The sequence below is a fragment of the Capsaspora owczarzaki genome, assembly GCF_000151315.2.
Source record: "Capsaspora owczarzaki ATCC 30864 unplaced genomic scaffold supercont2.10, whole genome shotgun sequence".
In the NCBI taxonomy this organism is placed as follows: domain Eukaryota; class Filasterea; order Ministeriida; family Capsasporidae; genus Capsaspora; species Capsaspora owczarzaki.
Window position 1 is genome coordinate 1121753 of NW_011887301.1, and position 25142 is coordinate 1146894.

A 25142-nucleotide genomic window follows, 5' to 3' on the forward strand; every position below is an offset into this window, starting at 1 on the left:
GCTGCGTCGCGGACGCAGCCAGCCGGCGGTGCTCGTCCTCGCGCTGGCTGTGGCTGGCGGGCGACTCCATATGGTCCACCGCAGCATCCAGCGCGACGGGTGTGAGGACGGCCATCGCGCGCACCGTCGTCATGACCACAGTGGGTGTAGTGCTACTAGCAGCAGCAGGTGAGATTGGCGTCGATGATGCGAGCGCAGGAGCGCTGCTGCTGCTGCTGTGGCTGGGCGTCGGAGTGGTTGGCGGCGATGGCTGTGGCGGGAGCTTGAACAACGTGGCGAGCGTCATGTCGGCGTGCTCACGGGGCAGCTCAACCATGGATGATGATGATGATGATGAGGATGAGGATGCGGATGCTGATGGGGTGGCAGAGACAATGCGGCCGGCGGCAATCAGCTTGACTGCGTACGCTGACGTTGCTGGCTGACTGTTTCGAGCGGCAGTGACAATGCTCTCGACCAGCCACTGCACCGACGCGCTCGACTTTGCAGCGATGGTCACAGACGACGGCAGTAGTGGTGCTTTTGGAGCAGCGTCGGATGTGGTGGTGGTGGTGGTGGTGGTTGACGAGGAGGATGTGGATGAGGCTGAGGATGACAGGCGAATCACCACAGTGAGGTCGTCGGGTGCTGCAGCGCGCTTGGCGAGCTTGTCCAGCGCATGCAGACGAAGCCCTTCGAGAATGTCGCAGATTGCATCGACAGAGTTAGAAGTAGAATGAGAAGGAGTAGTAGTGGTGGTGGTGGTGGTGGTGGTCTTAGAGGTGGGAGTGGCAACTGAGGCGGCGGTCTGAGCGGCAATCACCGTTGCGTAACGCGAGCCGAGCGCAGAGAGCGCAGCAGTCGCAGCGGAGGCGTCTGCAGAGGTGCCTGCAGTGTATGGTGCAAGCCACAGTTTGACGCCTTCCGTCCGCAGCAGACTGAGCACGGCGGGTTTGAGCGAGTCAGCCATGTTAAAAAATGAAGGAGAGGGAAAAAAAGTAGAACAAGAGACTGAGCCAAGTCCAAGTTTGGTTTGACACTTTTTGGAACTTGGTCGGTCATTACGAGATAGTCTTATGATGTACGATTGTGTTGATGAAGGATGATCACGAAATAATCGCCTTGAAAATTTGAGAAAGAAGCCTCGACAACTGTTTGAGCTTTTGAGCTGTTGCTGCCCTTTCGTTATTCCTTCCATTCTGCAATTTCAAAGCACTTTTCTTCGTTGTTCACTCGTTTTGAAACAAATCAACTCCAAACTCAGCTTTCTAAGCAAAATAAAAGTTTCAGTCTCTCTTTTTTTGTTTTTCGTATCCAAACAACAAAAAGGTTTGCATTTTCACATCTTTTTTTTTTTTTTTTTTTTTGTATGGCTTTCCATTGCAAGATGCGGTTTTTTTATTTTATTTTTTGAAAAGTTGAACAGCCATCCCTGGTATTTCTGCTGTCTGCCATTCGCGCTGGAGGAGACCTGTGTTTGGCATTGCGTGTGTCTGATGTGTGATGTGGTGATGTGGTGATGTGTGATGTGTGAAGGAGACGAGGGCTTTTCCCTCTCTTTGAATCTGTATTCTCACTCTCACTCGTTCTCTCGTTCTCTCTCTCCATTGTGAAAGTGCGTCCTCCTCCCCTGTATTTTTCGCACGAGTCTGCGCCATTCCCTCTCTTCCTCACACTCTCTCTCTCTCTCTCTCTCTCTCTCTCATTGTCCAAGTGTGGATGTGTTGGTGGTGTTTGGTGGTGCGAAGGTGATCCATCTTTCCGCTGCCAATCTGTCGCTCTTTTTTTTTTCTTTTTGCATTCAGCCCTCCCTCCCCTCCCCTCGCTCTCCTTGCTCACCCCATCAGCTCCTCTTTGCGCTCAACATGCATCCCCGGTTTTTCATTCACCGTGTGTTTCTGTTCTTCCCCCTCTTCTATGGCTTCCTTCCTTCCAACGTCGCTGTACTTTGTACTTCAATCTGTTGTGTTGGTTGTAATGGTCTTTTTTTTTTTTTTTTTTTTTTCTAAGCGAGAACCGTTTTATTTTTTTTATTTTTTTTTTTTTTGAAACCGCTTTTTTCGTTGCTTTTTCCTTTCCATCTCGTCTTCTGCGCTTTCGCTCTCACTGCATCGCGCAGTCCCCCTCCCCCTTTCATTCCCTCTCTAACTAGCTCTCTCTCTCTCTCTTTTTCTCTCTCTCTGTGCACACACTCGCTCTCGCCTGCGCGCTTTTTGATTTTTTCAATTTCAAACTGTACTCTTTTTTTTTTTTTTTTTTTTTTTGAATTTGTGGCTTTTTTTTTTTTTTTTTTTTTGTTGTTGTTGTTGTTGTTCACTTGTCACTCCTCTCAACTCGCTCTCACTCACTCTCTTCCTTTGATTCTTGCTTGTATTCGTTTTTGTTTGTATTTGATTGTTGTTTCCCGATTCTCAGGCGCATTTCTTTTTGGTCGTCAAGATTGGATATTTTTTTTTCAAAGTCCAGCCAAACCAAAGAGAACAGCTTTTTTTTTTTTTTTTTTTTTTTTTTTTTTTTTTTTTTTCCTTTGGATTCATTCCAGTTAGCTTTTTTTCCCCCTTCCTTTTGAACCAGCAGGCTCGCTGGATCGCCGCCGCGCGTGTGTTTTGTTTCCGACTGCTTCGGGGATGAGCTCGTCGTCAGTGTTTCAGCTTGACGGAGTGACGACGACGCACTCGACGGTCGGGTCGTCCGAAGAGTCTGCGGAATTGCTGCTGAACGATGACACTGCTGCTGATGCTGGTGGAGTGGTGTCAGACGGCGTCGCACATCTCCCACCACCACCATCATCATCATCACCATCATCTTCACCATCATCCTCGCCAACAAGAAGCGCCAAGGTAGCAGCAGCCACGGGCGCAGGCGAACACGCACATGCGAGCGCCGCTGATGCGACCACAACGCAACCGCAAGCACCTCACACCACCACCACCACCAACAATACCACCACCACCAATACCATTCCAAGGAGCGGCAGTCGAAGTGCTCTGACTAACGGCGGCTCGGGCAGCACGTCCATGTCGGACGTCACGCAAGGCGCCAAGCCAACAACCGAGCTGCAGCATCACCAGCTCCACGCAACCCAGCACAGCACACTGTCAGAGCTCGAACTGGCCGTCATTCGCTCGGGTCGCCGCGCGAGTGGTGGTGACTTGTTAAACTCGGCCGCCGCAGCCCAAGCACACGCCCAGCAGCAACACGGCAGCAGTGGCAGCGTCAATGATGCAGACGGTGCTGGTGCTGGTGCTGGTGCGTCGTCGCGATCGGGCTCGGGCTCGGACGTGCGAACAATTCCAGCCATCTCGACGGCAACCCGCCGCGCGCCAAACCGCAATGCATATATTGGACGACCAGCGTCGTTTCATGCTGGAAATCTATCGTCCATGTACGCTGGTGCCGTCGGGCGCGCAGCAGCAGCATCATCCTCTTCGGGCTCGGCCAATCCAAACAGCGCAGCAATGGCAAGTCGATTCGCTCCTCCACTACCTCAGCGCCAGTCGTCGCTGGGACACATTCCCGCAGTGGTATCCATGACCTCGGCAGCGCCTGCATCCCCGCCACAGCCGTACTATCCAGTGACGCGAAGTCCGTCCACATCGGCGGCAAGTCTGAGCTTTCTGGCACAGTATTCACCAGGAACATCACGCCGGGGTGCCACCAGCGCCTCCTCTCCGCAAAGTGGCAAATCCTCCGCCGAGACATCGCCCAGCACTGTTCGGAAAACCCCTCCAGCGACCTTGCCAAAACCGAAAAATCGGCCAAAATCCATGACGTTTGGAGACCCATCCCTCTTCCACCAATCCGCCGAGACACTTGCGAGCGGGTCTTCATCGTTAACAGCTTCGTCTACATCATTAGCAGACGACAAATCCATGGCTCAACAACCGCAGTTCAGCAGCAACGCAGCCCCAATTGATGTGTCTGAAGCAGCAGTAGCAGCAACAACAACAACAACAACAACAGACTCTCAGGAAGCTGCTCGTGTTGCTGCTGTTGCTGGTGATGACAATCCCATTTTGGTGGCAATGACCGCCGCGGCAGCCGCCCTTGCCGTTCTGACAGGTTCCGCCTCGACAACACCCGCAGTAGGAGCTGAAGTTGTACCAGAGCCCCAGTCGGATCTTTCCATCTCAGCCGACCAAGCGCATGCACCAAGTGAGGCTCCCGCCCAATCTTCGACTGTTGTGCTGCTGCCCGTGCAACCACCAGCATCCACATCGGAAGAAGCTGCACCCAGTCTGACCGTCGAGGCCAATCAGGAGCAGCCTAGTGAGCCCCTGACTGCCGCCCCCTCCGCCGCCACAAACTCGGAGCAGCACACTTCAACCGCGCAAGAGCAACCGCAAGAGCAACCGGCAGTCAGTAGTCCGACAACCGACGCTTCGGCCGCTCACGAAACTCCTATTGATTGTGAAGAAAAACCAGCAATCGACGAACAATCTCTCCCCGCCGTTTCTGCACCCCCTCAGTCATCCACCGACAATGCCGCTGATCCTGTTGATCAGTCAGCAACAACATCTGCACAGCTGGATGCCGTGACTGAGGCGGCAGTAGCTCCAGCAGCTGTGGAGGTGGTGGCTGCTCAGCCATCCGAAACTGCTACCGCCGAGGCTGTTGCTCCAGTTCCTGTTGAGGCTACGACGAGCAGCGTTGCTACTCCTCAGGTCCAGAGAAGTGCCACTCCGGAACCCGCAGCCGCCGCTACTACTGCTGCTGCTCCCGTGGCTGAGGCTAGTTCGACGAATGATCTGTCTACCTCGCCGTCAGAGCTCTCACGGCACGGTACTGGTCGCGCTGCCCTCACGTCGCGTGGTCGTCGCGCCGATTCGCTTTTGAACGAGGACGCCTCATCGCCAGGCAAGCGGAGATCTGGCCCTCCTCCCGGGATTGTCGAGAATAATTCCGAAACAATCACGCCAGACACGTCGGCACCGGCGGCTCCCACCTCTACATCTGCGGGTCCTGTAACCAGTGCCCCTGTAACTCCAGCGCCATCTACCACATCAGCGGCATCTTCGCTGGCCGCTCCTGCCGCCATTCGTTCCAACCTGAACGTCTCGTCCGAGTCCATGGACACGCGCTCGGTCCATTCTCTTCCTGATGAGCAGACCATCGCGGAGGGAGTGCGTGTTGCGCTCGAGGACGGAAAGACGGTCGTCGTTGCCGGGTCTCTTGCAGGGCTCGTCGGTCAACTTGCCAACGAGACTGGTTCCTTCGACACGGACTTTGTGCACAACTTTTTGTTGACCTACCGGTATTTTGCCACGCCCGAGGCGCTCATGGATGAGTTGCGTGCACGGTTTGAGTCGGCGGCCAAGCTCGACGCTGTGGGCTCCAAAGAAGTGCAGATGCGCGTCGTGAACGTGATTCGCAAGTGGTTGACAGCGCATTGGTACGATTTCGCCAACCGAATTGATCTCATCCAAAAGACCGTCGACTTTACCGAGTACATTACCAAGCAGTCCAACGTCAAGGTTCTCGGCCCAGTTGTGCGCAAGCAACTCGAGCAGATCCAAAAGCAGGCCTTGGCGCAAGGCGGCGTGGTCATGCGCAAGTCGGCCTCTGGTGTGAGTGTCGCCACCGGCCCAGACCCATCCATTCCGTTGAGCGACAAGGCGATCAAGCAGTTCAACTTTTGCGAGGTTTCGCCTGAGGAGTTTGTCGAGCAAATGACCCTGATCGAGCTCAACCTGTTCAAGCGGATTGGTGCGAACGCTCTGACGGGACAGTCGTGGACCAAGACAAACAAGCCAGAACGTGCGGCTCCGCTGATTCAGCTCATTGAGCGCTTCAATCGCGTGTCGTTCTGGATTGGCACCGAGATTGTCAACGAGACCAACCCAAAACAACGCGTGGAGGTTTTGCGGCGCGCCATTCAAATGGCCGTCCATTGCCGAGCGATCAACAACCTTAACTCGTGTCTGCAAATTGTCGCCGCCCTCAACATTAGCTCGGTGCAGCGCCTCAAGCTGACCTGGAAGGCCTTGCCCGCCAAATCGCTCAAGGACTGGCAAGATATCAGCTTCCTGATGGACACGAGCAAGGGCTACGCCAACTACCGCAAGCACCTCACGACCATCAAGCTGCCCATCGTGCCCTACATTGGCATTCATTTGAATGACCTGGTGTTGTTGGAAGAGGGCAACCCCGATTTCTTGCCTGACGGGCTGGTCAACTACCGCAAAATGAACATGGTCGTCAAGGTCATTCGCGAAATTGAAGTCTACCAAACGTCGTCCTTCCCCTTCCGGGAAAACCCCGACCTGCAGGCCTGGCTCCTTTCGGGCGCTCCAGCGCTTGATGACAATGCCCTGTACAAGCAGTCGTTGATCTGCGAGCCCCGCGTCTCGTCGGCCGTCCCAACCTCTGCTCCGTCGTCGCCCTCGCGCTCGCAAGAACGTCCGTCGTCCGAGTCCAACTCGGCCACTTCTTCAGCGTCCAGCTCGCCGCACACCGGCGGCAAGGATGAAGACAGCCACCTGGGCTTTGGTCGCGATGCCATCACGCGTCTCTCCAAGCGCTTTAGCGTCTACCGCAGCAAGACGAAAACCAAGAAAGACGGCAAAGAGAAGGATGGCAAAGAGGCCGAGGTTGCCGGCGCGGCAGGAGCCGTCGCAGGCGGCATCTCTCCCGACGTGGCCGATCGTCTCCGCAGCCGGCGTCAAACGAGCTCGCCAAACTTGTTTGGCTCTGTTCGGCGGTCCAGCCAGGGCTCCACTGGAAGCGTGTCGGACGACGACGACGAAGCCCCTGTCAATCCTCGACGAGACAAGCAACGGAGCGACAGCGCCGGTGCCGCAACTGGGTTTTTCGCAGGTCTCCCCAACGCAGCTGGCGGGTACAAGCAACGCTACCAAGAGTTGGCGCTTGCATACTCTGACTTGCTCAACAAGCACGCTGCGCTCGAGGCCAAGTACGATGCCCTCAAGGCGTCGACGAAAATGCTGCTCAACAAGAGCTCGGCGCTCGAGGCGCAGGTCCAGGAGAACAACAAGGAGAAGCAGTACTACAACCAACTCATGTCGCTGCACCACATGCTCCTGAACGGGCGCGACAACTCCCCGGGCAGCGTGTCCTCGGCGTCGTCCATGTCGAGCTTGAACGAGGACGCCATTCTCGCTGCCACCACCATGCTGCACAATGAGTCCCTCGCCGCTGCACAAGCCCAGCTGTCTGCCAGTCCGCTGTCCTTCTCGTTCGACTCGCCTGCGGCGGCGCCGTCCTCCAATCGCCTCTCGACCATCACGATTGAAACGACCGACAGCTTCGACCCGGCCATTGCCGAAGCCAACAGCGGGCGTAGTTTGAGTACCTCGTCCTCGTCGACGTCTGTCAACCGCCCGGTCCCAGCCGATCCCGCGGCGCGCACGACCGCCTCATCATCCATTCCTCCCCCGGCAGAGCTATTTGCAACTGCTCGCGATGACGCAGCCCTTCGCGAAGTTTCTGAAATGTGGAACAGCGCAACGCACCGTGTCAAGCGCGATTCAATGGTGTAAAACGGTGAGGAAGGAAAGGGGGTTTTTTTTTTAAATTTTTGTTGTTTTGGTCTTTGCTTTGTTTGTGTATGTTTTGTATTGTTTTGTTTTCAATTTATTTTGTATTCCTTATTCACAATGATGATTTTTGTCTCCTCTGAGCTCTCCTAAAACGAGCAATTGAAATTTGCAGTTCAGTCTTCCATCCGACTGCTTTAACTTTTCAACCATGGTTAAAGCGACGACAAAGAAAGGCGCTGTGGACAATGATGGTACACAAGCATGTGTTTTGTCTTGTTGTGTTTGGGGTGCGATGGTCTGGCATACGAAGGCACTGGTTGTTGAATCATTGGGTTTTGCATGGAACACTTTGGGGCCAACTCTGTCGACTCACTCACCCTTGCCATGCTGTGCCCAGAATCGGTCATTCTCGACTACTTGAACAAGCAAAACAGGCCGTACAGTGCGAGTAAGCCACCACTCCCCACCCCAGCAAGACCAGATTAAAGCACCATAGGGACTTGCAGCAGACTTGCAACATTGCGAAATTCGGCATCCTCAACACTGGCAAAAGGCCGGCTGCCGAAAAGCTCGCACAGACGTGGGATACCTCCAGTAATGCGATGCAAGTCTGCCATGATATTGTCGGAAATGCGGACAGGGGGATTACGAGAGAGCCAGGTTTGCTGAAGCACTTGTGTCTCAGCGTGGCTGAGCGGTCGAACCATCTGTTTGCAGGCGTGAGCCTCTGCATCGCGGAACACTCCTCGCGCAGCGTCCAATGGGTCGAACGATGAGCTCACGGCTGCCACGAACATTGACACGCCAAAACGAGCACCCATGAAGCCAAGCGATTGCAAAGGATGGTCTTGAGGCAAGCCTGCAACGACGACAGCTGGGTCGAACATGGCATTCCACTGGTCGAGAATAAAAAGCGAGCAGAAAGTGGTTGTTGCAGCACAGTAATCACAAACGGCGTTCCACGCAGCAAGCGCAACTCCATGAGCACGGATGGGAGCAATCGCAGGCCGAAGAAGAGCCAGCAGATCCGCGTACTGTGGCAGGTTCAACAACGGACGGTTGAGCATCTCAAGTATCCGGCACAAGCTAGCAGCGGCTGGGTCTGGCCTCAGGCGAGCAATACTGGCCGTTGATGCAACGTAGAGTACAAATAACGGGCGCTGCGGGCTCTCTGGAGGTTGGCGGAGCTGACGTGCAGTGTAGTCCAACGCCCGAACCAACAGAATGAACAGGACGGTGCTCTTACCAACGCCTCCAGAACCGGTGAGATAGGCGTTGGCCGGTGCGTTGACGGCAGTGGTAATGTTATCTAGTAAATGCAAAGCGAGGCTTCGCGGCACCAACTCTAGAGGATGTTCGACTGTAATCACGTTGGCGCGATCGGAAATCTCGGCTGGCAACTCCACTCCGCTAGTAGCATCCACGTCCTGGCGTGTGATGCGACACACATTGTCGACCCTGTCGCCCATCTGTTATGATCAGAGATCGTTCTACGAGGGTCCGAGTATTGGGTTGATGATAAGTGTAGTGAAAAACTTTCAGGCACACAAAGCGACGAGTGGCAAAATAGCCAAACAGATCAACAGATCAATGTGCCTCACGTCAGACGCCTCGAATCCCCACTTTTAAAAACGACTCGGATTCGAGTTGTTTCTCATGAATTTATGCTGTTCTCAATGGAAGCAGGGGTTAGAGCACTCCTAAAACGAGCAATTGAAATTTGCAGTTCAGTCTTCCATCCAACTGCTTTAACTTTTCAACCATGGTTAAAGCGACGACAAAGAAAGGCGCTGTTGACAATGATGGTACACAAGCATGTGTTGTGTTTTGTTGTGTTTGGGGTGCGATGGTCTGGCATACGAAAGCGCTGGTTGTTGAACCATTGAGTTTTGTATGGAACACTTTGGGGCCAATTCTGTCGACTCACTCACCCTTGCCATGCTGTGCCCAGAATCGGTCATTCTCGACTACTTGAACAAGCAAAACAGGCCGTACAGTGCGAGTAAGCCACCACTCCCCACCCCCAGCAAGACCAGATTTAAGCACCATGGGGACTTGCAGCAGACTTGCAACATTGCTCGTCGTTCCGCTTCTCAAACACCCAGAGGTCGTGTCCCCCTCCTCAGCTTATCGTGTGGTGGTCACTAGTAGCTTTATCGCTAGTGACCTGCTCGCTGTGGGCCGCGGTTGAGCGCGCAAAACAGAGACGCTCAACTTTGGAGGATTGGTTTTTGGCGGGAAAAACTTCATGTTTCACTTTTTTTTTTTTTTCCATTTCATGCAACTTTGCGTTCATTCTGTGCGTTCTCGTCCCAATCTCAACCCCCTGCCTTCGCCTTGTTTTTTGGTTTTTTTGATTTGACTCGTTGAAACGCAGTCGACATTTTCAACAACTTGCACGGCGCGGTTGGCAAAACGGCAGTCACGAAAGCGCTCGCGTCGCTCACAGCCGGAGAGAAGATTATCGAAAAGGAGTACGGCAAGCAGCATGTCTATTGCCCAAGACAGGTATGGCGACCCTGCGCTGGTTGTTGTGATTGCAGGATGGATGGTTTGTGTTTGGCTCATCCTTGCCTTTTCCGACTTTAGGACCAATTCGAAATCCCCGATGAAGCCGAACTCGACCAGCTCGACCAAACGATCGACGAGCTCAGGGATCAGTTGCGCGAAGAGAGTGCTGCGTGCAAAGCATTGGAAGGAGGTGGGGTTGAACAAGAGCCTTTCGGTAGTTGCACTTTTTCCTTCTCTTCTTCAAGTCTCACTATTTCGTTTCCCTCCCTGCAGACGTAAAGGTCTCTGGCGCATCGATGAAAACCGTCGATATCATTGCTCGGGTGGCAGCGCTGCGCACCAAGAATGCAGCCAACATGGAGCGCTTGGAAAAGCTCAAAACTGGCACCAAGCTGGTTTCTTCGGCTGAAATTGCTCGTGTACGTGGGACAAACATGCGGAATGCATGACCACCCGTTTGTTGGTGTGTACTTACCAGCACTCTCTACAGGTTAAGAAAAACTACACCACCGCTCACACGGCCTGGCGGAGTCGAAAGAAGATGGTAACTTTTTCGCTTCTGTTTTCGCTTCTCTAACTAACTCTGCAACGAAACTCACGTACCTGGTCTCGAATGCTAGTGCATGAATGTGATCGACCAGGTCATGGAATCCTACCCCAAACCCAAGGCCCATCTGATAGACTTGGTCAAGATGGAAACAGACGAGGAGGTCGGCGTGAATTTTGCCAGCATGCCTGCCCCGTAGTGCACATTCAGCCACTGCTGCAATGTCCAGCAAATGAAGCGACAGGCTTGTTTTTGTCGAGAACACAGTTGTTAATAATACACAGGCTACCAAAAATAAGTTCATCAAAAGACAAGCACAATCCGAAATTTCCTCAAAGTGAAAGCAATCCAGTTCCTGTTCCATACCACACAGAATGGTGAGCATCATGCACTCGATCATCGCCAAGGACAGAAATCACTGTCGTACCTTTGAATCCTGTCTCGATCTTGCCTCGAGCGGATGTATCAGCTGTGCAACAGACGCAGAAGAACAATGTCAGAAAAATCCAACAAAGAAAAAAAAACTTTCAAATGGAAAAACCGCAACCGCACCTTCTTCCGCGATAATCGCCTCGAGATCGGGCTGCGAATCCACTTGATCGATAGCAAGCTCGAGCACGCTGCTTGGGGCTACATGGAGCTGGGCAAGCGTGAGCGTGTCTCCGCGCAGCTCTCGCTCACCATCGAAAACGTGCTGATCGATCGGTGCTACTTGGAACTTTGTCATGATCTGCAAGTGCCAAAAAAACCAAAAAGGAAAGTTTGAACAGCGCTCAGACGACATATCAATCATGCAACTCACTTCTCCAGCCAGCCACTCACGACCACTGACCTCTAATTTGAGCTTTTTCAGCGTGTCGGTGCTTGAAACAAACACCTTGTGTTGTTTGCCGCGACGGCGCGAAGCCTTACGTGTGCCGAGAACAGAGAATCTACCCTGGGACGGCGTGGATGGCGACTCGCCTGCTGTGGACGGCGGGTTGTCGGGGCTGGCCGGTGCTGGTACGATGGCCGACGCGCTACCCCAGGGCATGACTGCGGGTTGGCGCGCGCGTTCAACAGCCTGATGGTGAACTTGAGACCACTCCGACTTGGCTAGGTGCACGACCGTGAATGGTGAGTCGACATAAATAAAACGCGCCTCTTCCTCTGTCTGCCGAAGCCGGCCAATACAAGACGTGCAGGTTGGAATGACGGATGCCCAGCAACGCGCAACGGGGTCGAATTGCAACATGACAGCGCGAGGCGTGGCTCCAGCAGAGGAGGAAGACGCTGCTGCCGTGATTGCTTCATCCGCGATGGCAACCCCGTCCTGAACATCACCGGAGGACAGACTGTGGTTGTTGGGAGTACTGGAAACGGCTGCTGATTCGCGTGGTTTCGAGTACCATTTCACCAGCAAGTCCCACTCGCGTGGCCAGACAAGGGTGTATCGAGCAGGAGAGGGCATTTCAGCACCCAGCATCGGGTCGATGGCGTCCAATGGCGCAATCACCAGCTCAGAGTGGTGGCAAAACAAGCTGTCGTTGGTCAACACGCCTGGAAGAACTGCGCCTTTGGGTTTGCGTAGCACAGCCCTCCACTGGTCCAAAAAGACCGACTCCACCGCGAAAACATTGACCGCGAAGGCAGCCAGAACTGGATTGCGTCCAGCATGGCCGTTTTCTGGCTCGGCGGCATGACTCGCAACTGCTGGCCGGGAGCGAGCATCTGCGCTGTCGTCCACAAGGTCAATGTCTTCGTCGTCGTGAGCAGCAAACACTGCGTCTGCTGCCAACTGCCGCTGGACGACATCTGGAACTCGCGCCGGCTCGCTCGCGTGCAAGACTGGCCGATGCGTGTTCTTGTACAAGGCGCTGAGCAATGACCGCTGCTGCGCCAAATCGGCGTGGACCTGGGACGCCGCCAAGTGATTGGCAGAGTGCGAAGCAAGGCAAAGGCTGCAGTCGGGCGTCGTCGCTGGAATGGGCTGGACAGTGCTGCTGTCGGGCCAATGGATGGGAAGGAGATGCCAAACACCCAAGGGCACAGCCGTTCGAGGCGCGATGGATTCCGGCACCAGATTGCCGTGCCGGCAGATCAACTCGCCGTTGAAAAGAGTCGAGCTCGACTTGGCAGCTGGCTTGTTGGTAGACGAGCTTGGTGGCAGCTCACCCAGGTCGATTGTAGCAACGGCAGCAGCAGCATTTGCGTCAGCTGAACGGAGGGCGTTCGGCAAGATGGAGACGTCTGGAGCCTGTTGGAAGACGACCTCGTCATCGTCGCCAGCATCACCCCCGTGAGTGCCGTTGGTGTGCTCGAGCTTCATCAATGGTTGCTGCGACGACGGCGACGACGACGACGACGACGACGACGACGACGACGACGACGACGACGACGACGACGACGACGACGGCTCGCCATCTATTTCCATGGCCGTGGCAGACGAGGGAGCCGGGTTGTCCAGCATCACCAGCTTTGCTGCAGTCGCGTTGAGGGCTGTCAGGGCAGACTGATCGCGCTCTTTTTGGCGCTCCATATCCTGCTCGGCGATAATCTGACGAGCTTCCAGTTGACGCGCCTGTTGCAAGTCTTCCAGACGACTTTGCTCCGATCGCGCTTGCTCGGATTGTGCGGAGGTCTTGAGACGGAGCCAATCTCGCATGCTCTGACGGCCAACCCATGCGCAGTCCTTCAAAGAAGCCGGGCTCGGAGCGCCTGCAGCTGCCTCCACGATCTGCTTGACATGCAGCTGATCGGCCGTCAGCTGATTCGCCGTAGAGCGCACGTGCCACTCACGGACGACGCATTCCCGGCACAAGGCCTCTGGTGCTGTGAGTCGCGGTCCTCCGCCGTAGCGCTTGTACAAGGCTTCGGCCGTGTCCGAGCGGATGAACTTGAAATGGGCAATCGCCAGCGGATCCACCTTGTCGTGGTCGCAGAGAATCGCCGAGTTGTTCACTGCGGGGACTGCATCGCGATCGACGCGTGTTAGCCAGTTTCGAAGCCAATCCATCGAGATAATGTCAAACGCGCCGCCATCGTCGGCAGTATTCTGTTGCAGCAGCGGTGGCTGCGGGGCACTTTCCGAAATGGTCGTGACATCGTTGCCATCATCGACTTCGACCTCAACATTGACGTCCTGCAGCAGCTGCTGCAGCGCATGCGCACTCGGATGACGAACTGGTCGCGCGAGCGCGTTAAACCATCGGCGAGAGGCCAGCTTGCTCTCCAAAACGGTGCGCAGCATCTGCTGCTTGCGCTGATTGTAGGCGATGACGTGTCGGCCCAGTTCTTCGTTCATTTGACGGATGGCATGCATGGCCGCCTGGTAAGCGGACGAGGGTGAGCGGTTGGTGCTCGAGTCTGCTGGCTGGTCGACCGACGCGACGTCGTCCATGTCCACGTCCATGGGTTGGCTAACCGACTGCGGTTGGTCAACGGCGCCCGCGAGCTCCTTGTCTGATCCTTCGCGGACGTAGACAAGCATGTATGCCTTGCCTGAGCGATGGTGGTGAGGAGGAACTTGGTCGGCGGTCGCATCACGGCGAGGGCGTTTGCCTGGACGAGCCGCTTCGTCGTCTTCGCTGGCAATGACCTCGGCCAGCACCAGTGCTGCTGTTGCTGTTGCTGCTGCTGCTGCTGTTGAAGATGGTGTTGATGCTGACGGTAGTGGAAACTCACTCGAGTCACTATTGGATGCTTCTGTGGGTTTATGTGTTGGCGGCACTCCGTCCAGACTCGAAATATCAATCAATTCGATGCCCTGCGGCTCGGTACTGGCCACATCCACAACCATCGCACTGGCCTTGGGGTCGCGCGCTTGTTGGCTTGAAATTTCAATCACGGCATCTTCCTCTTCGGCTTGGGCGCGAGTCCGCTTGCCTCGTGTCGCGCTCTGAGACGCTTTGGCGGGCCTGCCCTTCCGCCCAGGTGCCTTGCGGACAGACTTTGTTGCCTCCTTGCTCGCATACTCTTCATCGCTGGAGTGGTCTGACGTCACCCCGCTCAATTCCACATCATCGGAACCGGCTTGCAGGAGCTGAGCAACGATGAGGTCGGAGTCATCGCCATCGTCTGCGAGAAAGTCGGACGAGCGATGACTTGGCGGGTTGTTCGACTTGGTGGGTCGCTTGCGCGCACCACGGCCAGCAGCTGTTGTGCTGCCCGTGTTCCTTTTGCTTTTACTTTTGCTTTTACGGCCCGTTGAGTTTGCCTTCGACGTGCTCTCGACGCTTGTGTCGCTGCCGTTCTCAAGCTCGCTCGCTGCAGCATTGGCGGCCGCAGCAGCAGTGTAGGAGGTGTAGCCTCGCTCGTGATCCATTTTGGTGCGAGCAGTCTCGTCGTCCATGACAGTGACGTGCTCGTCATCAAACGTCCACCACACGTCAGCCGAATTGGAAGTCGGAGACTGCGACAGGCCTCCAAGAGCTTCGCTACCATTGGAACTGCTAGAACCACCAGCGCCACTGGACACAGGGCGATGTGTGCCATTTTGGCCGAGGAGTTGGCTGCTGCAGCTGCTGCTGCTGCTTGCGTCCGCGCCCAGCGTTGCCGCCGACTCGGTGGCTGGCGCTCGAACATGAGCGAAATAGTGACCGGCGTTGGCGGAATTGCCTCGGTGAAGCAGCACGGCCTTGAGCTTGTACTTGATTGTGGTTGTGGGCGCAGAGGCAACAAAGCGGTCTGGGGTCAGAACGAGCTCGTCCGGGAAGGTGATTGGGTTGACCAGTTTCTTCTTGTTGTGTGCTACAGGATCGTAAATGTATCGTAGCAGGTGGATGTTGAGGACTGGCGGCATCTCGCGCAGGCGCATAAACCGCACGGCGTCTTGCTTTGCATTGCAGCTTCCGCAAAAGTACTTGTTGGATCCGTTGAGTTGCTCTTTCTGCAGGAAGGGGAGAAGTGGTTATGCAGGCAACACAAAACCGGCAAGCACAAAAGTCGATCGTCAGTCAAAACCAGACACAGTCAAATCCCAAGAAAAAAAACGAGGCCAAAAACGAGGCCAAAACAATAACAAAAACAAGAAGTGCAGTGCGTACCGCAAGCATGGAGTTTAGACAATCATCCAACGTTCGATGGCCTTGGACGGGCACCTCGAGCTCAAAGAACGGAGAGTCTCGCACAGACTCGGTCTTGCACTGGAGACATTGCGTCACATACACGTACATGCCACGAAATTGGCTTTGGACAATGTGGCGGACGGTGGCATCAGGCTGGTCGTTCACCTCGCGCTCGAGAAGCGTCAGAAACAGCTTGTTGAACTCTTGCGCGTCCTGTTGCTCATTCTTCTTGAGGCCAAGCGTCTCAATCAAGGCCAGGGGATCGACGAAAGACGTCCTGCTGTGGAGCAGGCGCATGAAGAGCGCTTGCAATTGAAAGCAGGCGCTCTTGTCGGGCTGCAAGTGCCGTAGCCGTTTGGATTGGCTTGGATTGTAGGCCAAAATGGCTCTTCGAAAGCTTTGGTTGTGGAACAAGACCTGCAAAAAGCAGTTGGCATAACAGGTTGCGCCGTGGTTGCGCAGACCAGCGTATTCTCCAGCCGGTCGAAGGGAGAGTTGCGGATCTGGCCCGAGAATGGACAGGATCTTGGACTGGGGAGAAAGTGTCAGGTTGAGTTGTTTGCAAGGGAGATTCAGGGATTGGGACAAGGGGTTTGAAATGGAAAGGGGTGAGTGAGTTTCGGTCGAGTTTGGACAATATCATCCCCAAAAATCCCAAAATCCCAAAATCCCAAAACATCGGCTCCAGTACATACCTCTACTTGTCGAACATCGTCGTCAGTGATTTCAGGCACGTCGGGAAAGAGTTCAGTGGCAGACACGGACTGGCCTGCTTGGTCTGATGAGGTCACGCCGGACGCAGCAGCAGCAGCAGCAGCAGCTCGTGCCGTCGCAGCAGGTGCGATGACGGCCGTTGCAGGGATGGCGTCCTTCGATGACGCCTCGCTCGTGTTGGATTGCGAACGAGCTGAGGATTGCTTGGCAGACGCGCTCCTGGACGCACTTCGTCGTCCTTTTGGCTTGCAATCGAGCGATGCCTCGCCATCCAACGGTCCCTCGGCCGTTGCATCATTGACCAGCATTGCCTCGCTTGGCACCGTGGCAGCCAAACTCGTACTAGCAGCGCTTGGCATTTCGTTGCTGGATGCCTTGAGCTGCTGCTGCTGCTGCTGCTGCTGCTGCTTGGACTGGGATTGCTGACGGCGCTCGGCAGCGCGCGCGCCAACCGCCGTCTCTGCAGACCATCGCAGGCCCGTCTCGCCCAGATGGCCCACGCAGTTGGGATTGCTCGTGCAATTCTTGCGGTGTCCAGCCAGGCTCGCAACCGGGTTTGCCCCAGCGTCCGACGCAGCCAATGCAGCCGTCGAGGTCTCAGCGCCAGAACCAGCGCCGTCCGGACTTGATGCTGAAGCCACGTCAAACCGCTGCACGGGGCAGACTGGGTGGTCTACGCGAAACGCGCAGTTGATGTGTGCCTGTGTAATGTCCTGCGCACGGGACACCTGGCCAACCCATGCCCAAGCAGCGCGCTCAGTTTCTCTGGCTGTTGGCGCCATTTTTTGACGGACCCGTGTGTCTTGGCTACCCCTGCTCTCTTATTACTTGGCTTTGTGTTCTTTTGTGATGCTGTTACGATGGTCTGGCAACAAAGATCTTGCTGGAGCTTTTCTGAGGTCTTTTGGTGGGAAGGGGGGATGCTGGTTGGTTTGGTGGCGGTTCTGCCCAGCAAAGAACAGAAACAAGACTGCGACTGCAACGGTGCAATCATGCGCATCAGCAATGCTGTTGTGAATGAAACACAAACCCCAGCTGTGAGTTGATCTCGACAGCAAAACGCTTGCCGAGTTGGAAAGACGCGGGGGAACAATCCTGCTCCCTCTTGCACACCCAAACTCACTAAACTCACTGCAACTTTAAACACACGCAATTAGGATGAATCAAATTAAAATGTAGTGTTGGCTGAAAACAATGGGAATAAAGAGAGGGCATTTTCAAAACAATTTCAATTCCAGCAACACTCGGCATCTCGAGGGGATCGACACGCCGATTAGAGTTGAAGGGACCGAGGGGCGTAGTGCTTATTCGCCGCCAGCGCCACCCTCGAAGCCGAGGAGCTTCTGGAACTCGTCGTAGAGGACGAGGACGATGGCACCACCAGAGCCACGGATGGCGTTGGTGAGGGCACCCTTGAAGAAGGCGCCGGGGCCCTCCTTGGTGGCAATCTTCTTCCAGCAGTCGAAAGTCGAGGTGTACAGAATGTCCTTGCGGCCAGCTTGCATCATCATGCGGCGACGGACAGTGTCGAAGGGGTACGAGACAACGCCGGCAACAGTGGTGACACCCTGGGCGATGAGCCAGGTTTGCCAGATGGGGGCCTTCTTGGGATCCTTGAGGAGAACGGTCTTGGCAGTGTCGAAGCCGCCGAAGAAGGCAGCGCGGTAAACGATGATGCCTCCGACGGAGACACCGAAGCCACGGTACAGACCCTTGAGGCCGTCCTGTTTGGTTTGGGAGAGACAAAAGAAAAAAACAAAGAGTTGTAAGTTGGTTTGTTCATCAAATTTCAGACAAAAGAAAAGAAAAGGCGAAACAAAAGGATCAAACGTCAAAAGTGCGAGAGCGAGATGGGGGAAAACAAGGAAAAACAAGGAAAAAAACCAGGAGCGTGATTTGATTCCCGCGTGGTCCGCGTGGTCGAGATTGGCCGAAAATGATTTGTTTTTTTCAATTTGAGTCTGATTTGTAGCAAGTTGCCTTGCGCGAATCGGGCTCCAACCGAGGCAGAAAAGCCAAGTCACTGGATTCACTGTCCAAGCGCAGAATCCAGCAAACAGCTCGTCCTCACAGCTCAAGCAGTTCGGCAAAAAAACAAAAGCAAAGAGCTGCCGTTCTTTTTTTCGTTTTTTTTTTTTTTTGAAAAATTCAAAAGATCGCCTTTTTTTCCTTTTTTTCTTCTGTCTTGGCAGTAGCGCGCGCCTCATCCACACTGATCTCGAGATCAAGCGATGGACCAAACACATGCCCACTCCAATCGAACCAACAGCAGCTCGAAGGATGGCGCAGTGCCCGAGCTGCGATGGTCGAAACGAAGCGAAGGAACACAAAAAAAAAAAAAAAAAGCGATCGCAAAAAAAAAAAAGGAAAAACCCATGTGCTCTTCTCTGGCTGGTCGCTGCTTCGCTCGTACGCGAGGCAGGGCCGTACCAGAGACGCAAACGCATAGTGAAAAGAGGAATCACCCAGAAACACCAAGAGGAAACGCCCGAAAGACAAAGGAAGGCGCGTTCAAAAAGAAAAAGGAAAAAAAAAAGGCAATTTGCAAAAAAAAAAAAAAAAAAAAAATTAACAAACCTGCTTGTAAATGGTGGAGATGCAGTTGCCGAGGCCAGTGAACTGACGAGCGCCGCCGGTGCCGACGTCAGCAGCAAGACGGGTACGGGCAAAGTCGAGGGGGTAGACGAAGAGGAGGGAGGTGGCACCAGCAGCACCGCCAGAGGCGAGGTTGCCGACGAAGAACTTCCAGAAGTCAGTCTTGGGGTTGTGGCGCACAAAGATTTGCTTGTACTTGTCCTTGAAGGCAAAGTTAAGAGCCTGGGTAGGGAAGTAGCGGATGATGTTGGCAGCGTTGCCGCGCCAGAGGGAGGCGAAGCCCTGCTCGCGGGGAATGCGGACGAAGGCGTCGACCATGCCCTTGTACTTCTTGTCGGCAGCGATCTGGGTGGAAGCATCCTGGACCTGGAGGAGGAGCTTGACACGCTCGATCGGGGCGACGACGGTCTTGGAGATACCACCGGCAACACCGCCAGCAGCGAGGTCGAAAAGGAAGGCCTTAGCCTGAGCCATAGTCTTGTCGTCGATCGACATGATTAAATGTGTTTTGAAAGAAAGACTGAAGTTTTCGCTGGATTGATTTGGGCAACAAAAAAATGAAAAAATAAAATAAAATGAAATAAAATCAAAACACGTGGAACCCCACGCTGACCACAAGAAGCCCACGAGTCGCCCCTTGGTTCGGAGGGGGGGTGCGGTTGCTTGCTGGTGGTGGTAGTGGTGGCTGGTGTCATCGAGCTGGTTTTGCAGCACTGCAAGGGTGGAGTCCAAGCGGGAGCACAGGCGCGACGCAGTGCCGAGACTGAAAAACAACCAGCAGTTTCAAAAAATCAAGCTTTTTTTTTTTTGCTTTTTTTTTTCTTGTTTCCAATTGAATGGACGGCGAATTGACTTCGTGGTAATGCGCGGTCCATATCGCAAAAATCAGCAACCACCACACACACGCATTGTGGCTACAACACACAACGAGATCCAGCACAATGCAGTGCAATGCAGTGGCTTGTGAATGAGAATTTGAGACGCGTTCCTGTTGTGAGATTACAATCTGATCACACAACGATCGGTCACTCGCAGTTGCAAATTTGATTGGTCGTTGGGACGTCTGAGACGCTCTGCCCAACCGCCTAGCCGGCGTGAGATGATCGCGTGCCCAAACCCCGCCACCCCACAGCTCGCCAAGTGGCCAAGTGGCGGTTTTGAGGCAAAAGACGGCGAGTTGTGGGAAAAAGTTTTCGGATTTCAAAGCCGGAGCAAACAAGCTCGCGATCGCACGTATGCCAGCCCTTCCCATCCATAATTCGTTATCCAGTGTGTGTCAAATATAATTGTGGATCTATTGTGCATCTCTAGGCGGCGTGGATTGTCGATGGCACTGTCACAGCGCGACAACCAACAATTCGATTTCAGTGTTCGAGTGTACAGCGCAGCGGCGTTGCTCAATTGCGCTTAAACTTTCTCAGAAAATTAGCCCTTTGTAGTGTTGTAGGTTGCAAGTTGCTGGACGAGATCGGACGAGTTGTGTACAATCCACGGTTGACAACTTCCAATGAAACCCTTTGTTTGGCCATCCACCTTGAGCATGTATGGTACCCGCTGAATTTTTTTTCAAAACGCCTGATTTCTCGACGTGCAGCACCACTTCATCAAACGCCACTCTTCACAAACACCCAGTATTGATGAGTGGCGTCCATCCGCGCCTCACTCGCTCACAAAGAAACGTCAAACCAATTCATTTGTTCAGTTTTCAATCACTTTTACCACTACTGCGACCACAGCAGAAACATGCACTTGGAACCAAACACGTAAAATTTGACAACACCATACAGGTAAACATCAGGAACAAAAAAAAACAATCAGCGAGCGACTAAAAACATACTGGGGTTGGCAACACTTCACAAAAGACGCAGAGAGGCACAACCGCCTCCCCAAACACGTCATTGTAATAAAAAAAGAAAGCAATTAGACAGAGGCAGTTTCGAGTCAAGCAAACAAACGAGCGACTGGCCACCGAGGACCAGTGCTTGGGCATATCGGCAAAAACGCAAATCCAGCAATTAATTATTTCCAAGGAGCCGCCCACAGCACGATAGCACCGATGAGAATGAGCACGACTACGACCAAGATGATCATGAACTGTTTGGGGGCAGCAGCAAGAAGAGAGAAAAAGCGAGGACAAAGCCAGCGACAGACGACAGAAAAAGTCAACATCTTGCAACAAACACCAGAACAACAAGGCCTTGAGCAACCCACCTTAATGTTCTTGTACCACATCTTCCTCTTCAACTTGCGAGAAGTGGTCTGAAATCGCTCGGCGCCATCACGAAGAGCCTCAGACTTGTCCTGGATGTCGGTGAGCTTGGCATCGCGCTCCAACACCTAGCACGAGGAGTCAAGCGAAAAAGCAAGGTAAGTTTGCAGAAGGAAGCGACAGACACCAACGCTCAGAGGAACAGGTGCCGCAGTACGCAGTACGAGCACACCGGCAATTCCAAAAAAAAAGAGAAAAAAAAACCGCCCTTTTTACCTTTTCGACGTTGTTCTTCATGATGCCGACAACCTCATCGACTTGGTCTTGAGTTTGTCGGAGGCGATCGTTTGATCCAGCGCTGGTGCTGGGACCACCGCCTGCTGCTCGGCTGGAAATGGGCGAAAACGAGGAATAAGTAAGTCACTGTGAATTGCGGCATCACATTGCGCGCGCGCGATATCAACACAGGTCTGACAGGGAATCCTCTCCCCTGCTCCGACGTGCATAAGCCCGAGTGCGAGAAGCAAGTAACAACCAGCGAGGAAGCTAAGCACAAAATGCGAAGTCCAAACCTTAGCTTTCGCGGTGCAATGACACCCCCACACTCCAACTTGCGGCACAAAGCTCAAGCAGCACATTCAATCGCCGTGACAAAACCCCCCAAGAGATGTGTCGGAACGAGTGAGCAAAGACAAGGCGGTCAAAAAGCGATTTTTTTTGTTTTTTGAAGCCGTTGAAAGTGTCAATCCTACTCGAACCTGAGGTTGGTCATCGCTTTTGACGCTTGGGCTCGCACTGCCGCACTCCCAATTCAGCGACACCACTCAGAACAAGATGTCCCCAATCGGCCCGCACCAATGGGCACCTTGCGCTTGGTCGCCCACTCTCGCTTCGTGCGGCTCCAGCAGCGACCGGTCGCTCGATGCTGGAAAAACAGGGTTTTTTGTCTTTTTTTTTTTTTTAAAAAGAAAAAAAAAAAACGAGGCAGGTTGTTTTTTGAAGAGAGCTGCTTGTTGGGCGTAGCAACACCAGCGCGGGTGAAGGGAGACTCGCATAACCCAATTCCACATCGCTCTTCATGACCGTGGGGACTGCTCCACCACGACAGGACGAGTCAGCCGCGTTCAAGCGAATTTTCAAAAAAAAAAAAAGAAAAAAAAGAAAAAAAAAATAGAGTCATTGATCTTTGACTGCTGCTGTTCCAGCGCGACACGACGGGCCCATCCAACCCAAGGATCGCGATGCCGACGATGCTGGTGCGGACCCAGCGGGGGGAGAGACACAGAAGCGGGATCCGAGCGCGCGCAGAGAGAGCCACAAAGGCGTTCCTTTTTTTTTTTTTTTTTTTTTTTTTTTTTTTTTTTTTACCTTGGGTAGGACCTGTTCGAACAAAAGAAAAAAAAAAAAAAAAAACCGAAGAACGCCAGCCAGACAAGGTCAGTTCAGCAGACTACATTCACCACAACAACTCAACGACAAGCGAGACAAAAAGGTCTACATGAAGAAGAGAGGTTAAAAAGCGAGATAGGATGAAGGAAGGGAAAAAGGGAGAGGGGGGAACAAAAAAACCGGCGAAACGACGGTGACGCGAGCGGAAGAAACGCCAAAACAGCGTCAGCGTGAAACAATGAAAAACGAAAAAATTCGCTCTTCTTCCACTTCTTACATTTGTAATTGGTGGGTGAACTTTTGGAAAAAAAAGGGGGAATGAGTGAAGAATGTTTTCAGTGATGAAGGATTGGAAACACTGAACTGACACAGAGGGAGAGAGAGCGAGAAGAGAGAAGAGAGAAGAGGAAGCGAAAAAGTATAAATCAATAGAATTGAAAGTGCGATTTGACAGAGCATCAACAGTCGGTGAAATCTGAGCGAAAGACGAATCAGAGTTGAAAGGGGAAAAGTTCTCAATGCTGAACGGAGGCGGGCGAGAGCGACGCAAATGGATGGCGATGAGTCGGTCGATCGTCAATCGCAAAGAAATTCCAGAGTAACCATTCATTCATTGGAAAAAAACACAACCCCGCTGCCGGGATGCTCTGTTTACTTTCAACAACAAATCACAATCAAGACAAAAACAAAGCAAAACAAATCAAAATCCTACTCTGCAGGAAGGGGGGGGGGAAAAAAGAAATCATCACTCGAAACGCTCGACGTCGGCGGTCGGATCCGGCCAGGCGCAGTTCGAGCCGCAAGGAGGGTAGGGCAGCGTTTGCGGGAGAATGGAGACACCCGACGTCACCTTGAAGGGGTCGACGAGGGCAATGAGCGAAATGTTGTACTCGGCCTCAATGAAGAAGCCAGTGTAGCCGACTTGGGGCGCAACTTGCTGTCAATGTGAAAGCAAAAAGCAGACGAGTAATCATCGTGAGACATGGGGGGTTTCAACAACAGATCGCCAAAAGCTCGCAAACTCTTTTTCGTCTGTGACCTACCTGAGCAATGTACACGCCGTTGCCTTGGTCGACAAGCTCTTGGGAGAGCCAGAGACGGACATCAATGCACTTGGGGTCCTTGAAGTTGGCGCACTTGATGATGCGGAAGTCGCGAGCTGGGCCGGGGTGGTGGTTGTGGTACATGACGACCTTGGTGGGCAAGACCTGGGGGCTGAGGTGGCGATAGGTAATGGTGGTGCCGTCGGCGGAAATCTCCCAATCGGCCTGGGGGCGGGGGTGGTTGTAAATCATGGTTTCCACAAATGAGAGGACCTGGTCAGCAACCTCCAGCTGGTGGCCCGTGAGCGAGTGCTCGGCGTTGGGCACAACACGGAAGAGCTTTTCGCCCTTGAGGCCGCTCCACATGTAGTCGATGCTATCGGGCAGGAAGAACTGAGATGGGTGTAGAAAAGGTGGAAAAGGTGGAGAAAACAAAACAAAAAAAAAAAAAAAAAACCCCACACCAGCATCAAACACTCGTATAAGCACACACCAACCAACACTACCTGCATCCACTGATATCCTAAAAACCAAAACAACAACAACAACACTCACCTCGTCACCAGTGTCGCAGACAATCAGCTTGGGCATGACAAGGCGGTCGGCATAGTTGAGGGGATCGAGAGCAGCGAGGAGATCGACAAAGCTCTGGGTGTTGAGGTAGTGGATGCATCCAGCGTTCATGTAGTCGTCAAGGGCAAAGGAAAAGTTGCCGTAGGCCTGGAACATGGTGTTCATCTGGGGAACGAGGTTGCCGAAGGGGGAGACGATCGGGACAATCCCAACGACGCGCTTGTCGACGGCGCCGGTGAGCCAGGTGGTCCATCCGCGCTTGGAGGCGCCAGCAACAATGAACTGGGTCGGAGCAATCGCCTTGCCGCCGAGCGAGCCGACAAACGAGGTCATCGTGTCGAGGGCGCGCACAGACGCCTTGGTCATGGGCAGGTGGGCGAGCCAGAACGAGTCGTTCTTGTTGAAGATAAAGTGCTCCCAGGTGAAGGCAATGATGGCATCCTCCGAGCGCGAGGCCTGGGTCGGGTCTGAGGTGAAGACAATCGGCTCGTTGGGGATGGAGGTCAGGTGGGCCGCGACAACGCGCGATGTTCCGCAAATGATCGACACCAGAGCATCTGGGTCGGGGGCGTTGCCGTTCTCGTTGGCCGAGCCGCCACCATCAATGTACAGCAGACCCAGAGTCGTGTGCACGGGGTAGTCCGGCACGCAAACTTGGAGCCAGTGGGTCCAAACGGGCTTGTTGGTGTCGTTGGCCGTGAGCCACGTCTGCGAGGTCATGAAAATGTTGTATGTGACATAGTCGGGGCCCTTGACTTGGTTGACCAGCTTGTACGCGTACGTCGAGTCGGGCTTGTTGACATAGTCGTCAAGCGGAGTGGCGGCCGCAACAGCGACAATGGCAGCCAGCGCCACCGTCACTGCGAGTGCAGTCACGCGCGAAACCATCGTGAAAAAAAAAATCTGATGCAAAACAAAAACGAGTTGAGGATGAGAACAAAGGAGAAGGTGAGTTGATCACGACGAACGACAAAGATCAGCCACAAAAAAAAAAAAAAAAAAAAAAAAAAAAAATCAAAAAAGATCTGCGCAAGCCAT

General features: G+C 53.7%; 8 protein-coding genes across 8 annotated transcripts; 2 read left to right on the forward strand and 6 right to left on the reverse strand.

The window, feature by feature from the left end:
- Window positions 1-14: 14 nt before the first annotated feature.
- Window positions 15-949, reverse strand: CAOG_08951 (hypothetical protein; the record flags this gene model as incomplete). Its single annotated transcript, XM_011272320.1, has 1 exon — window positions 15-949. A coding segment is annotated over one exon (935 nt), but the record flags the coding sequence as incomplete, so codon positions are not given.
- Window positions 950-2516: 1567 nt separating this feature from the next.
- On the forward strand, window positions 2517-7478 carry CAOG_06145 (hypothetical protein; the record flags this gene model as incomplete). The annotated part of the gene is made up of 1 exon (XM_004345685.2): window positions 2517-7478. Exon 1 carries the CDS (start codon window positions 2607-2609, stop codon window positions 7476-7478), a length of 4872 nt encoding a protein of 1623 aa, XP_004345735.1. The 5' UTR covers window positions 2517-2606.
- Window positions 7479-7960: 482 nt separating this feature from the next.
- On the reverse strand, window positions 7961-8947 carry CAOG_06146 (hypothetical protein; the record flags this gene model as incomplete). The annotated part of the gene is made up of 1 exon (XM_004345686.1): window positions 7961-8947. One exon carries the CDS (start codon window positions 8945-8947, stop codon window positions 7961-7963), a length of 987 nt encoding a protein of 328 aa, XP_004345736.1.
- A 293-nt stretch (window positions 8948-9240) lies between these two features.
- CAOG_06147 (hypothetical protein) lies at window positions 9241-10735 on the forward strand (the record flags this gene model as incomplete). Its single annotated transcript, XM_004345687.1, has 8 exons — window positions 9241-9283; window positions 9430-9480; window positions 9584-9664; window positions 9856-9986; window positions 10068-10152; window positions 10263-10408; window positions 10480-10533; window positions 10610-10735. 8 exons carry the CDS (start codon window positions 9241-9243, stop codon window positions 10733-10735), a joined length of 717 nt encoding a protein of 238 aa, XP_004345737.1.
- Window positions 10736-10752: 17 nt separating this feature from the next.
- On the reverse strand, window positions 10753-17255 carry CAOG_06148 (hypothetical protein). Its single transcript, XM_004345688.2, has 6 exons — window positions 16277-17255; window positions 15561-16112; window positions 11369-15403; window positions 11089-11266; window positions 10964-11005; window positions 10753-10891 (listed from the first exon to the last, which is right to left on the reverse strand). The coding sequence occupies exons 1-6, from the start codon at window positions 17075-17077 to the stop codon at window positions 10869-10871; spliced, it is 5631 nt and encodes a 1876-aa protein (XP_004345738.2). The 5' UTR covers window positions 17078-17255; the 3' UTR covers window positions 10753-10868.
- Window positions 17256-17443: 188 nt separating this feature from the next.
- On the reverse strand, window positions 17444-19422 carry CAOG_06149 (substrate carrier family protein ancA). The gene is made up of 2 exons (XM_004345689.2): window positions 18873-19422; window positions 17444-18019 (listed from the first exon to the last, which is right to left on the reverse strand). Exons 1-2 carry the CDS (start codon window positions 19383-19385, stop codon window positions 17600-17602), a joined length of 933 nt encoding a protein of 310 aa, XP_004345739.1. The 5' UTR covers window positions 19386-19422; the 3' UTR covers window positions 17444-17599.
- A 1217-nt stretch (window positions 19423-20639) lies between these two features.
- CAOG_06150 (hypothetical protein) lies at window positions 20640-22802 on the reverse strand. Its single transcript, XM_004345690.2, has 5 exons — window positions 22766-22802; window positions 22468-22479; window positions 21376-21487; window positions 21102-21227; window positions 20640-20984 (listed from the first exon to the last, which is right to left on the reverse strand). Coding segments are annotated over exons 1-5 (327 nt in total). The 5' UTR covers window positions 22768-22802; the 3' UTR covers window positions 20640-20909.
- Window positions 22803-23046: 244 nt separating this feature from the next.
- CAOG_06151 (AprA) lies at window positions 23047-25021 on the reverse strand. Its single transcript, XM_004345691.2, has 3 exons — window positions 24087-25021; window positions 23532-23924; window positions 23047-23425 (listed from the first exon to the last, which is right to left on the reverse strand). Exons 1-3 carry the CDS (start codon window positions 24990-24992, stop codon window positions 23234-23236), a joined length of 1491 nt encoding a protein of 496 aa, XP_004345741.1. The 5' UTR covers window positions 24993-25021; the 3' UTR covers window positions 23047-23233.
- Between the last annotated feature and the right edge of the window lie 121 nt (window positions 25022-25142).